The following is a 12,727-nucleotide window of genomic DNA, read 5'->3' as shown; positions in this document are numbered from 1 at the left end:
GAGTGGAGGCTGTTATAGCAGAAATGTTCCAACATCTAGTGGAAAGCCTTCCCAGAAGAGTGGAGGCTGTTATAGCAGCAATGTTCCAACATCTAGTGGAAAGCCTTCCCAGAAGAGTGGAGGCTGTTATAGCAGCAATGTTCCAACATCTAGTGGAAAGCCTTCCCAGAAGAGTGGAAGCTGTTATTGCAGCAATGTTCCAACATCTAGTGGAAAGCCTTCCCAGAAGAGTGGAGGCTGTTATAGCAGCAATGTTCCAACATCTAGTGGAAAGCCTTCCCAGAAGAGTGGAGGCTGTTATAGCAGCAATGTTCCAACATCTAGTGGAAAGCCTTCCCAGAAGAGTGGAGGCTGTTATAGCAGCAATGTTCCAACATCTAGTGGAAAGCCTTCCCAGAAGAGTGGAGGCTGTTATAGCAGCAATGTTCCAACATCTAGTGGAAAGCCTTCCCAGAAGAGTGGAGGCTGTTATAGCAGCAATGTTCCAACATCTAGTGGAAAGCCTTCCCAGAAGAGTGGAGGCTGTTATAGCAGCAATGTTCCAACATCTAGTGGAAAGCCTTCCCAGAAGAGTGGAGGCTGTTATAGCAGCAATGTTCCAACATCTAGTGGAAAGCCTTCCCAGAAGAGTGGAGGCTGTTATAGCAGCAATGTTCCAACATCTAGTGGAAAGCCTTCCCAGAAGAGTGGAGGCTGTTATAGCAGCAATGTTCCAACATCTAGTGGAAAGCCTTCCCAGAAGAGTGGAGGCTGTTATAGCAGCAATGTTCCAACATATAGTGGAAAGCCTTCCCAGAAGAGTGGAGGCTGTTATAGCAGCAATGTTCCAACATCTAGTGGAAAGCCTTCCCAGAAGAGTGGAGGCTGTTATAGCAGCAATGTTCCAACATCTAGTGGAAAGCCTTCCCAGAAGAGTGGAGGCTGTTATAGCAGCAATGTTCCAACATCTAGTGGAAAGCCTTCCCAGAAGAGTGGAGGCTGTTATTGCAGCAATGTTCCAACATCTAGTGGAAAGCCTTCCCAGAAGAGTGGAGGCTGTTATAGCAGCAATGTTCCAACATCTAGTGGAAAGCCTTCCCAGAAGAGTGGAGGCTGTTATAGCAGCAATGTTCCAACATCTAGTGGAAAGCCTTCCCAGAAGAGTGGAGGCTGTTATAGCAGCAATGTTCCAACATCTAGTGGAAAGCCTTCCCAGAAGAGTGGAGGCTGTTATAGCAGCAATGTTCCAACATCTAGTGGAAAGCCTTCCCAGAAGAGTGGAGGCTGTTATAGTAGCAATGTTCCAACATCTAGTGGAAAGCCTTCCCAGAAGAGTGGAAGCTGTTATAGCAGCAATGTTCCAACATCTAGTGGAAAGCCTTCCCAGAAGAGTGGAGGCTGTTATAGCAGCAATGTTCCAACATCTAGTGGAAAGCCTTCCCAGAAGAGTGGAGGCTGTTATAGCAGCAATGTTCCAACATCTAGTGGAAAGCCTTCCCAGAAGAGTGGAGGCTGTTATAGCAGCAATGTTCCAACATCTAGTGGAAAGCCTTCCCAGAAGAGTGGAGGCTGTTATAGCAGCAATGTTCCAACATCTAGTGGAAAGCCTTCCCAGAAGAGTGGAGGCTGTTATAGCAGCAATGTTCCAACATCTAGTGGAAAGCCTTCCCAGAAGAGTGGAGGCTGTTATAGCAGCAATGTTCCAACATCTAGTGGAAAGCCTTCCCAGAAGAGTGGAGGCTGTTATAGCAGCAATGTTCCAACATCTAGTGGAAAGCCTTCCCAGAAGAGTGGAGGCTGTTATAGCAGCAATGTTCCAACATCTAGTGGAAAGCCTTCCCAGAAGAGTGGAGGCTGTTATAGCAGCAATGTTCCAACATCTAGTGGAAAGCCTTCCCAGAAGAGTGGAGGCTGTTATAGCAGCAATGTTCCAACATCTAGTGGAAAGCCTTCCCAGAAGAGTGGAGGCTGTTATAGCAGCAATGTTCCAACATCTAGTGGAAAGCCTTCCCAGAAGAGTGGAGGCTGTTATAGCAGAAATGTTCCAACATCTAGTGGAAAGCCTTCCCAGAAGAGTGGAGGCTGTTATAGCAGCAATGTTCCAACATCTAGTGGAAAGCCTTCCCAGAAGAGTGGAGGCTGTTATAGCAGCAATGTTCCAACATCTAGTGGAAAGCCTTCCCAGAAGAGTGGAAGCTGTTATTGCAGCAATGTTCCAACATCTAGTGGAAAGCCTTCCCAGAAGAGTGGAGGCTGTTATAGCAGCAATGTTCCAACATCTAGTGGAAAGCCTTCCCAGAAGAGTGGAGGCTGTTATAGCAGCAATGTTCCAACATCTAGTGGAAAGCCTTCCCAGAAGAGTGGAGGCTGTTATAGCAGCAATGTTCCAACATCTAGTGGAAAGCCTTCCCAGAAGAGTGGAGGCTGTTATAGCAGCAATGTTCCAACATCTAGTGGAAAGCCTTCCCAGAAGAGTGGAGGCTGTTATAGCAGCAATGTTCCAACATCTAGTGGAAAGCCTTCCCAGAAGAGTGGAGGCTGTTATAGCAGCAATGTTCCAACATCTAGTGGAAAGCCTTCCCAGAAGAGTGGAGGCTGTTATTGCAGCAATGTTCCAACATCTAGTGGAAAGCCTTCCCAGAAGAGTGGAGGCTGTTATAGCAGCAATGTTCCAACATCTAGTGGAAAGCCTTCCCAGAAGAGTGGAGGCTGTTATAGCAGCAATGTTCCAACATCTAGTGGAAAGCCTTCCCAGAAGAGTGGAGGCTGTTATAGCAGCAATGTTCCAACATCTAGTGGAAAGCCTTCCCAGAAGAGTGGAGGCTGTTATAGCAGCAATGTTCCAACATCTAGTGGAAAGCCTTCCCAGAAGAGTGGAGGCTGTTATAGCAGCAATGTTCCAACATCTAGTGGAAAGCCTTCCCAGAAGAGTGGAGGCTGTTATAGCAGCAATGTTCCAACATCTAGTGGAAAGCCTTCCCAGAAGAGTGGAGGCTGTTATAGCAGCAATGTTCCAACATCTAGTGGAAAGCCTTCCCAGAAGAGTGGAGGCTGTTATAGCAGCAATGTTCCAACATCTAGTGGAAAGCCTTCCCAGAAGAGTGGAGGCTGTTATAGCAGAAATGTTCCAACATCTAGTGGAAAGCCTTCCCAGAAGAGTGGAGGCTGTTATAGCAGCAATGTTCCAACATCTAGTGGAAAGCCTTCCCAGAAGAGTGGAGGCTGTTATAGCAGCAATGTTCCAACATCTAGTGGAAAGCCTTCCCAGAAGAGTGGAAGCTGTTATTGCAGCAATGTTCCAACATCTAGTGGAAAGCCTTCCCAGAAGAGTGGAGGCTGTTATAGCAGCAATGTTCCAACATCTAGTGGAAAGCCTTCCCAGAAGAGTGGAGGCTGTTATAGCAGCAATGTTCCAACATCTAGTGGAAAGCCTTCCCAGAAGAGTGGAGGCTGTTATAGCAGCAATGTTCCAACATCTAGTGGAAAGCCTTCCCAGAAGAGTGGAGGCTGTTATAGCAGCAATGTTCCAACATCTAGTGGAAAGCCTTCCCAGAAGAGTGGAGGCTGTTATAGCAGCAATGTTCCAACATCTAGTGGAAAGCCTTCCCAGAAGAGTGGAGGCTGTTATAGCAGCAATGTTCCAACATCTAGTGGAAAGCCTTCCCAGAAGAGTGGAGGCTGTTATAGCAGCAATGTTCCAACATCTAGTGGAAAGCCTTCCCAGAAGAGTGGAGGCTGTTATAGCAGCAATGTTCCAACATCTAGTGGAAAGCCTTCCCAGAAGAGTGGAGGCTGTTATAGCAGCAATGTTCCAACATCTAGTGGAAAGCCTTCCCAGAAGAGTGGAGGCTGTTATAGCAGCAATGTTCCAACATATAGTGGAAAGCCTTCCCAGAAGAGTGGAGGCTGTTATAGCAGCAATGTTCCAACATCTAGTGGAAAGCCTTCCCAGAAGAGTGGAGGCTGTTATAGCAGCAATGTTCCAACATCTAGTGGAAAGCCTTCCCAGAAGAGTGGAGGCTGTTATAGCAGCAATGTTCCAACATCTAGTGGAAAGCCTTCCCAGAAGAGTGGAGGCTGTTATTGCAGCAATGTTCCAACATCTAGTGGAAAGCCTTCCCAGAAGAGTGGAGGCTGTTATAGCAGCAATGTTCCAACATCTAGTGGAAAGCCTTCCCAGAAGAGTGGAGGCTGTTATAGCAGCAATGTTCCAACATCTAGTGGAAAGCCTTCCCAGAAGAGTGGAGGCTGTTATAGCAGCAATGTTCCAACATCTAGTGGAAAGCCTTCCCAGAAGAGTGGAGGCTGTTATAGCAGCAATGTTCCAACATCTAGTGGAAAGCCTTCCCAGAAGAGTGGAGGCTGTTATAGTAGCAATGTTCCAACATCTAGTGGAAAGCCTTCCCAGAAGAGTGGAAGCTGTTATAGCAGCAATGTTCCAACATCTAGTGGAAAGCCTTCCCAGAAGAGTGGAGGCTGTTATAGCAGCAATGTTCCAACATCTAGTGGAAAGCCTTCCCAGAAGAGTGGAGGCTGTTATAGCAGCAATGTTCCAACATCTAGTGGAAAGCCTTCCCAGAAGAGTGGAGGCTGTTATAGCAGCAATGTTCCAACATCTAGTGGAAAGCCTTCCCAGAAGAGTGGAGGCTGTTATAGCAGCAATGTTCCAACATCTAGTGGAAAGCCTTCCCAGAAGAGTGGAGGCTGTTATAGCAGCAATGTTCCAACATCTAGTGGAAAGCCTTCCCAGAAGAGTGGAGGCTGTTATTGCAGCAATGTTCCAACATCTAGTGGAAAGCCTTCCCAGAAGAGTGGAGGCTGTTATAGCAGCAATGTTCCAACATCTAGTGGAAAGCCTTCCCAGAAGAGTGGAGGCTGTTATAGCAGCAATGTTCCAACATCTAGTGGAAAGCCTTCCCAGAAGAGTGGAGGCTGTTATAGCAGCAATGTTCCAACATCTAGTGGAAAGCCTTCCCAGAAGAGTGGAGGCTGTCATAGCAGCAATGTTCCAACATCTAGTGGAAAGCCTTCCCAGAAGAGTGGAGGCTGTCATAGCAGCAATGTTCCAACATCTAGTGGAAAGCCTTCCCAGAAGAGTGGAGGCTGTCATAGCAGCAATGTTCCAACATCTAGTGGAAAGCCTTCCCAGAAGAGTGGAGGCTGTTATAGCAGCAATGTTCCAACATCTAGTGGAAAGCCTTCACAGAAGACTGGAGGCTGTTATAGCAGCAATGTTCCAACATCTAGTGGAAAGCCTTCACACAAGACTGGAGGCTGTTATAGCAGCAATGTTCCAACATCTAGTGGAAAGCCTTCACAGAAGGGTGGAGGCAGCAAAAATGGGGGGACCAACTCCATATTAATGCCCGTGATTATGGAAAGAGATGTATGATGAGCAGGTGTCCACATACTTATGGTCATGTAGTTTATTTTCAGATGCCGACCCTATTTGCAAACTCAGTGTCAGTAACGCTAATCTTTCATCAAATATACCAGTGTTGATACAGATCCCCAGATGATCGAACCTTTCCTTCTGCCCCCCCAGTTGATCAGCCAGGAACATAACCAGGGAGTAGAGTACGAGTACTACCTCCCTAACGGTCACTCCAGAGAGGGTCACTACTGGAGCTTCGGCTCCTGGTCCGCCTGCAGCAGAGAGTGTGGCTCAGGTACGTGTCCCTCCTTACTCTAGTCTGTCACTGGGGTCTTTATGTTTTTTACCTCATGTTCTTCCTCGCTTTGACTTGTCCATACTCATCCCATGTTCTGGTTCTTGTTCTTCATGTTCTTTTTGTTCTTGTTCTTCATGTTCTTCTTGTTCTTCATGTTCTTGTTCTTCTTGTTCTTGTTCTTCTTGTTCTTTTATTTTTCCTCTTATTCTTGTTCTTGTTGTTCTTCTTGTTGTTCTTCTTGTTCTTCTTGTTCTTGTTCTTCTTGTTCTTGTTCTTCTTGTTCTTGTTCTTCTTGTTCTTTTTATTTTTCTTCTTGTTCTTCTTGTTGTTCTTCTTGTTGTTCTTCTTGTTCTTGTTCTTCTTGTTCTTGTTCTTGTTCTTCTTGTTCTCGTTCTTCTTGTTCTTGTTCTTGTTCTTCTTGTTCTTGTTCTTCTTGTTCTTCTTGTTGTTCTTCTTGTTGTTCTTGTTCTTCTTGTTGTTCTTCTTGTTGTTCTTCTTGTTGTTCTTCTTGTTGTTCTTCTTGTTCTTCTTGTTGTTCTTCTTGTTGTTCTTCTTGTTGTTCTTCTTGTTGTTCTTCTTGTTGTTCTTCTTGTTGTTCTTCTTGTTCTTGTTCTTTTTATTTTTCTTCTTGTTCTTCTTGTTCTTCTTGTTGTTCTTCTTGTTGTTCTTCTTGTTGTTCTTCTTGTTGTTCTTCTTGTTGTTCTTCTTGTTCTTCTTGTTGTTCTTCTTGTTGTTCTTCTTGTTCTTCTTGTTGTTCTTCTTGTTCTTCTTGTTGTTCTTCTTGTTGTTCTTCTTGTTCTTCTTGTTGTTCTTCTTGTTGTTCTTCTTGTTGTTCTTCTTGTTGTTCTTCTTGTTCTTCTTGTTGTTCTTCTTGTTCTTCTTCTTGTTCTTCTTGTTGTTCTTCTTGTTCTTCTTCTTGTTCTTCTTCTTGTTCTTCTTCTTGTTCTTCTTGTTGTTCTTCTTGTTGTTCTTCTTGTTGTTCTTCTTGTTCTTCTTGTTCTTGTTCTTTTTATTTTTCTTCTTGCTCTTCTTGTTCCACTCAATAATAGTTAATGCTGTTTGTTTTTGACCAAAGTATCCTTGGACACAGTTAACCTTTTTCCATTCCTGCTGGACTGATTCCTGTTCCCTCCACCAGGGTACCAGTCTCGTCTGGTGTTCTGTGCCATCGATAACGAGGCCTACCCAGACTACCTGTGCTCCGCCTTGCCACGCCCCCTCACCAACCGCACCTGCAACACTCAGCAGTGTCCTCAGACTCAGAGGTGAGTCAGCCACTTCCTACAAGGCTCTACATTTCACAATAACTCCTTTTGGGAAATGAACAAGACGCTGTTCAAGGAAGTGATGTGAGTTTACAGTCATGCACGTTAAAGTAAGTCTGATAACAACGTTGATTGTATTTTCTTAGACAGAAGTCAGTCAGTCGCCTTTTGCATCCTAGCTCAGAGATGAATGCCCTGATTTCCACGTCCAATATGGTGGAAGGTGCTGTACTTTGAGACAGACCCCAGTTACTGTGTGCTAAACAGATTGAACCTATCTAGGCCGCTGTGATGAAGAAGACTGTGTAAGTAGGGGTAGAGAAGCTGACATGGTGTAGCACAGTGATACCTTATTATGACTGATTGTGTTAAGGCTGATTCACAAAGCGTCTCAGAGTCAGTGTTGCCTTTTAGATCATAATGAATAAGATGATATGGACAGATCCTAGATCAGCGCTTCTACTTTGAGACGCTTAATGGATATGATCTTCGTTCACACGGGTTCTTCGGAAATCCTAGTCGGTGGAGTCCCTCCCTGCTCCCTCCTCCTACCTGACTCCTCCTACTACCTGAATCCCTGCTCCCTCCTCCTACCTGACTCCTCCTACTACCTGAATCCCTGCTCCCTCCTCCTACCTGACTCCTCCTCCTACCTGAATCCCTGCTCCATCCTCCTACCTGACTCCTTCCTCCTACCCGACTCCTTCCTCCTACCTGACTCCCTCCTCCTACCTGACTCCTTCCTCCTGCCTGACTCCCTCCTCCTACCTGACTCCTTCCTCCTACCTGACTCCTTCCTCCTACCTGACTCCATCCTCCTACCTGACTCCCTCCTCCTACCTGACTCCTTCCTCCTACCTGACTCCCTGCTCCCTCCTACTACCTGACTCCCTGCTCCATCCTCCTACCTGACTCCTTCCTCCTACCTGACTCCTTCCTCCTACCTGACTCCCTGCTCCCTCCTCCTACCTGACTCCCTGCTCCCTCCTCCTACCTGACTCCCTGCTCCCTCCTCCTACCTGACTCCCTGCTCCCTCCTCCTACCTGACTCCCTGCTCCCTCCTCCTACCTGACTCCCTGCTAACTCCTCCTACCTGACTCCCTGCTCTCTCCTCCAACCTGAGTCCCTCCTCCCTCCTCCTACCTGACTCCCTGCTCCCTCCTCCTACCTGACTCCCTGCTCCCTCCTCCTACCTGACTCCCTGCTCTCTCCTCCAACCTGAGTCCCTCTTCCCTCCTCCTACCTCCTCCGGTCCTTCTGTAGCTCAGTTGGTAGAGCATGGCGCTTGTAACGCCAGGGTAGTGGGTTCGATTCCCGGGACCACCCATACGTAGAATGTATGCACACATGACTGTAAGTCGCTTTGGATAAAAGCGTCTGCTAAATGGCATATATTATTATTATTATTATTATTATTATTATTATTACCTGACTCCCTCCTCCTACCTGACTCCTTCCTCCAACCTGAGTCCCTCCTCCCTCCTCCTACCTGACTCCCTGCTCCCTCCTCCTACCTGACTCCCTGCTCTCTCCTCCTACCTGAGTCCCTCCTCCCTACTCCTACCTGACTCTCTCCTCCTACCTGACTTCATCATCCTACCTGACTCTCTCCTTCGACCTGACTCCCTCCTCCTACCTGACTCCCCCTCCTACCTGACTCCATCCTCCTACCTGACTCCTCCTCCTACCTGACTCCCGCCTCCTACCTGACTCCCTCCTCCTACCTGACTCCCTCCTTCTACCTGACTCCCTCCCTCTACCTGACTCCCTCCTTCTACCTGACTCCCTCCTCCTACCTGACTCCCTCCTCCTACCTGACTCCCTCCCTCTACCTGACCCCCCTACCTGACTCCCTCCTCCTACCTGACTCCCGCCTCCTACCTGACTCCCTCCTCCTACCTGACTCCCTCCTTCTACCTGACTCCCTCCCTCTACCTGACTCCCTCCTTCTACCTGACTCCCTCCTCCTACCTGACTCCCTCCCTCTACCTGACCCCCCCCCCCTACCTGACTCCCTCCTCCTACCTGACTCCCTCCTCCTACCTGACTCCCTCATACTACCTGACTCCCTGCTCCCTCATCCTACCTGACTCCCTCCTCCTACGGGACACTCTCCTTCTACCTGACTCCCTCCTCCTACCTGACTCCCTCCTCCTACCTGACTCCATCCTCCTACCTGACTCCCTCCTCCTACCTGACTCCCTCCTCCTATCTGACTCCCTCCTCCTACCTGACTCCCTCCTCCTACCTGACTCCCTCCTCCTACCTTACTCCCTCCTCCTATCTGACTCCCTCCTCCTACCTGACTCCCTCCTCCTACCTGACTCCCCCTCTCCTACTTGACTCCCCCTCCTACCTGACTCCCTCCTGCTACCTGACTCCCCCTCCTACCTGACTCCTTCTCCTACCTGACTCCATCCTCCTACCTGACTCCCTCCCTCTACCTGACTCCCTCCCTCTACCTGACTCCCTCCTTCTACCTGACTCCATCCTCCTACCTGACTCCCCCTCCTACCTGATTCCATCCTCCTACCTGACTCCCTCCTACTACCTGACTCCATCCTCCTACCTGACTCTCTCCTCCTACCTGACTTCATCATCCTACCTGACTCTCTCCTTCGACCTGACTCCCTCCTCCTACCTGACTCCCCCTCCTACCTGACTCCATCCTCCTACCTGACTCCTCCTCCTACCTGACTCCCGCCTCCTACCTGACTCCCTCCTCCTACCTGACTCCCTCCTTCTACCTGACTCCCTCCCTCTACCTGACTCCCTCCTTGTACCTGACTCCCTCCTTGTACCTGACTCCCTCCTCCTACCTGACTCCCTCCTCCTACCTGACCCCCCTACCTGACTCCCTCCTCCTACCTGACTCCCGCCTCCTACCTGACTCCCTCCTCCTACCTGACTCCCTCCTTCTACCTGACTCCCTCCCTCTACCTGACTCCCTCCTTCTACCTGACTCCCTCCTCCTACCTGACTCCCTCCCTCTACCTGACCCCCCCCCCTACCTGACTCCCTCCTCCTACCTGACTCCCTCCTCCTACCTATACTACCTGACTCCCTGCTCCCTCATCCTACCTGACTCCCTCCTCCTACGGGACACCCTCCTTCTACCTGACTCCCTCCTCCTACCTGACTCCCTCCTCCTACCTGACTCCATCCTCCTACGTGACTCCCTCCTCCTACCTGACTCCCTCCTCCTACCTGACTCCCTCCTCCTACCTGACTCCCTCCTCCTACCTGACTCCCTCCTCCTACCTGACTCCCTCCTCCTACCTGACTCCCTCCTCCTACCTGACTCCCTCCTCCTACCTGACTCCCTCCTCCTACCTTACTCCCTCCTCCTATCTGACTCCCTCCTCCTACCTGACTCCCTCCTCCTACCTGACTCCCCCTCTCCTACTTGACTCCCCTCCTACCTGACTCCCTCCTGCTACCTGACTCCCCCTCCTACCTGACTCCTTCTCCTACCTGACTCCATCCTCCTACCTGACTCCCTCCCTCTACCTGACTCCCTCCCTCTACCTGACTCCCTCCTTCTACCTGACTCCATCCTCCTACCTGACTCCCCCTCCTACCTGATTCCATCCTCCTACCTGACTCCCTCCTACTACCTGACTCCATCCTCCTACCTGACTCCCTCCTCCTACCTGACTCCCCCTCCTACCTGACTCCATCCTCCTACCTGACTCCCTCCTCCTACCTGACTCCACCTCCTACCTGACTCCCTCCTCCTACCTGACTCCCTCCTCCTACCTGACTCCATCCTCCTACCTGACTCCCTCCTCCTACCTGACTCCCCCTCCTACCTGATGCCACACTTCTACCTGACTCCTCCTCCTACCTGACTCCTCCTCCTACCTGACTCCCCCTCCTACCTGATTCCACACTTCTACCTGACTCCTCCTCCTACCTGACTCCTCCTCCTACCTGACTCCTCCTCCTACCTGACTCCCTCCTCCTACCTGACTCCCCCTCCTACCTGATTCCACACTTCTACCTGACTCCTCCTCCTACCTGACTCCTCCTCCTACCTGACTCCTCCTCCTACCTGACTCCTCCCCCTACCTGACTCCATCCTCATATTTTTTATGTTGAGAATGGATGTAGCCTATCATTAGGAGAACAGTCCAGTGTAATAGAATGGATGTAGCCTATCATTAGGAGAACAGTCCAGTGTAATGTCTTGGTAACCTGTGTTCAGTAGGTTTGTGTGTCCATACAGGAGCTGTCTGGCTGGGCCATAGAGATAGAAAGGGGGCCCATCCTTGTATCTGTGCCACAATGGCTTCAGTGACAGCATGGGCAGCACCGAGCCCTCTTTCTCACTCTATGGTCTGGCTCCTCTCTCTGCTCTCCTCTCTCTCTGGTCTCCTCTCTCTCTCTGGCTCCTCTCTCTGGTCTCCTCTCTCTCTGGTCTCCTCTCTCTCTCTGGTCTCCTCTCTCTGATCTCCTCTCTCTAGTCTCCTCTCTCCTCTCTCTCTGGACTTCTCTCTCTGGTCTCCTCTCTATGGTATCCTTACTCCTCTCTCTCTGTTCTCCTCTTTCTCTGGTCTCCTCTCTATGGTCTCCTCTCTCTGATCACCTCTCTCCTCTCTCTGGTTTCCTCTCCTCTCTGGTCTCCTCTCTCTGATCTCCTCTCTCCTGTCTCTGGTCTCCTCTCTCTGGTCTCCTCTTGTCTGGTCTCCTCTAGCTTCTATCCGGTGTCCTCTCTCAGGTCTCCTCTCCTTTCTCTGGTCTCCTCTCTCTCTGGTCTCCTCTCTCCTCTCTCTCTCTCTCTCTGGTCTCCTCTCTATGGTCTCCTCTCTGATCTCCTCTCTCCTGTCTCTGGTCTCCTCTCTCTGGTCTCCTCTTGTCTGGTCTCCTCTAGCTTCTATCCGGTGTCCTCTCTCAGGTCTCCTCTCCTTTCTCTGGTCTCCTCTCTCTCTGGTCTCCTCTCTCCTCTCTCCTCTCTCCTCTCTCTGGTCTCCCCTCTCTCTGGTCTCCTCTCTCCTCTCTCCTCTCTCAGGTCTCCTCTCTCCTCTCTCCTCTCTCCTCTCTCCTCTCTCCTCTCTCTGGTCTCACTGTTGTGGGTAATGTTGTTGTTGTCCCTGTTGATAAAGGATGGCATACCTGTATCAGCCACATGTGTGGACGCCCTCTGAAAGCCCCAGAACATATGTGTACAGGTAACACAGGGCCTACGGTGGCCCGCTGCTCCAAAAAGCTCTAGTTTAACATTTGACCTCAAACACAGGGGGGTTGGATACCAGAGATCAAGCATGCATCCAAAATTACACCCTATTCCCTATATAGTGCACTACTTTGGACCAGAGCCCTATATAGTGCCCAACTTTACACCAGAGCCCTATATAGTGCGCTACTTTAGACAAGAGCCCTATATAGTGCGCTACTTTAGACAAGAGCCCTATGTAGTGCACTACTTTAGACCAGAGCCCTATATAGTGCACTACTTTTGACCAGGGCCCTATGGGCTCTTGTGCACTATCTAGGGAATAGGGTGCCGTTTGAAACCAAAACAGTATATTTTAAGTTAAAAGTTAAGTCTCTACACATCTAACACACATTTAGAGTATGGCACAACTCCCTGGGATGTGTTTGAGTTCAGTGTGAGTCTGTGTTCAGTGTTTAGTGTTGACGCCTGTTCTTCCATGTCGGGAGCCAGAACAAAGGCAAGGGGCAACCATCCAGCTCAGAGATCCAAAAACTCTCTCTCTCTCTCTCTCTCTCTCTCTCTCTCTCTCTCTCTCTGTCTCTCTGTCTCTCTGTCTCTCTGTCTCTCTGTCTCTCTCTCTCTCTCTCTCTCT

The 12,727-nt window shown here is 49.5% G+C and overlaps 1 protein-coding gene across 4 annotated transcripts in view; it reads left to right on the top strand.

Moving 5' to 3' along the window:
* Positions 1-12,727, top strand: part of LOC118383521 (papilin-like) — a 171,800-nt gene that overhangs the window by 73,311 nt on the left and 85,762 nt on the right. For 3 of the 4 annotated variants that reach the window (XM_052515517.1, XM_052515516.1, XM_052515518.1), the window contains exons 10-12: positions 5,525-5,648; positions 6,790-6,916; positions 12,023-12,088. In XM_052515517.1, coding sequence (XP_052371477.1) covers positions 5,525-5,648; positions 6,790-6,916; positions 12,023-12,088 — 317 coding nt within the window. The remainder of the gene's footprint in view (positions 1-5,524; positions 5,649-6,789; positions 6,917-12,022; positions 12,089-12,727) is intronic. The other variant, XM_052515519.1, reaches the window with a different exon arrangement.

The sequence above is a fragment of the Oncorhynchus keta genome, unplaced genomic scaffold (genome assembly GCF_023373465.1).
Source record: "Oncorhynchus keta strain PuntledgeMale-10-30-2019 unplaced genomic scaffold, Oket_V2 Un_scaffold_28244_pilon_pilon, whole genome shotgun sequence".
Taxonomy (NCBI): Eukaryota; Metazoa; Chordata; class Actinopteri; order Salmoniformes; family Salmonidae; genus Oncorhynchus; species Oncorhynchus keta.
Note: the sequence above shows the minus strand (reverse complement) of the source record. Positions and strands in the feature narration are given on the sequence as shown.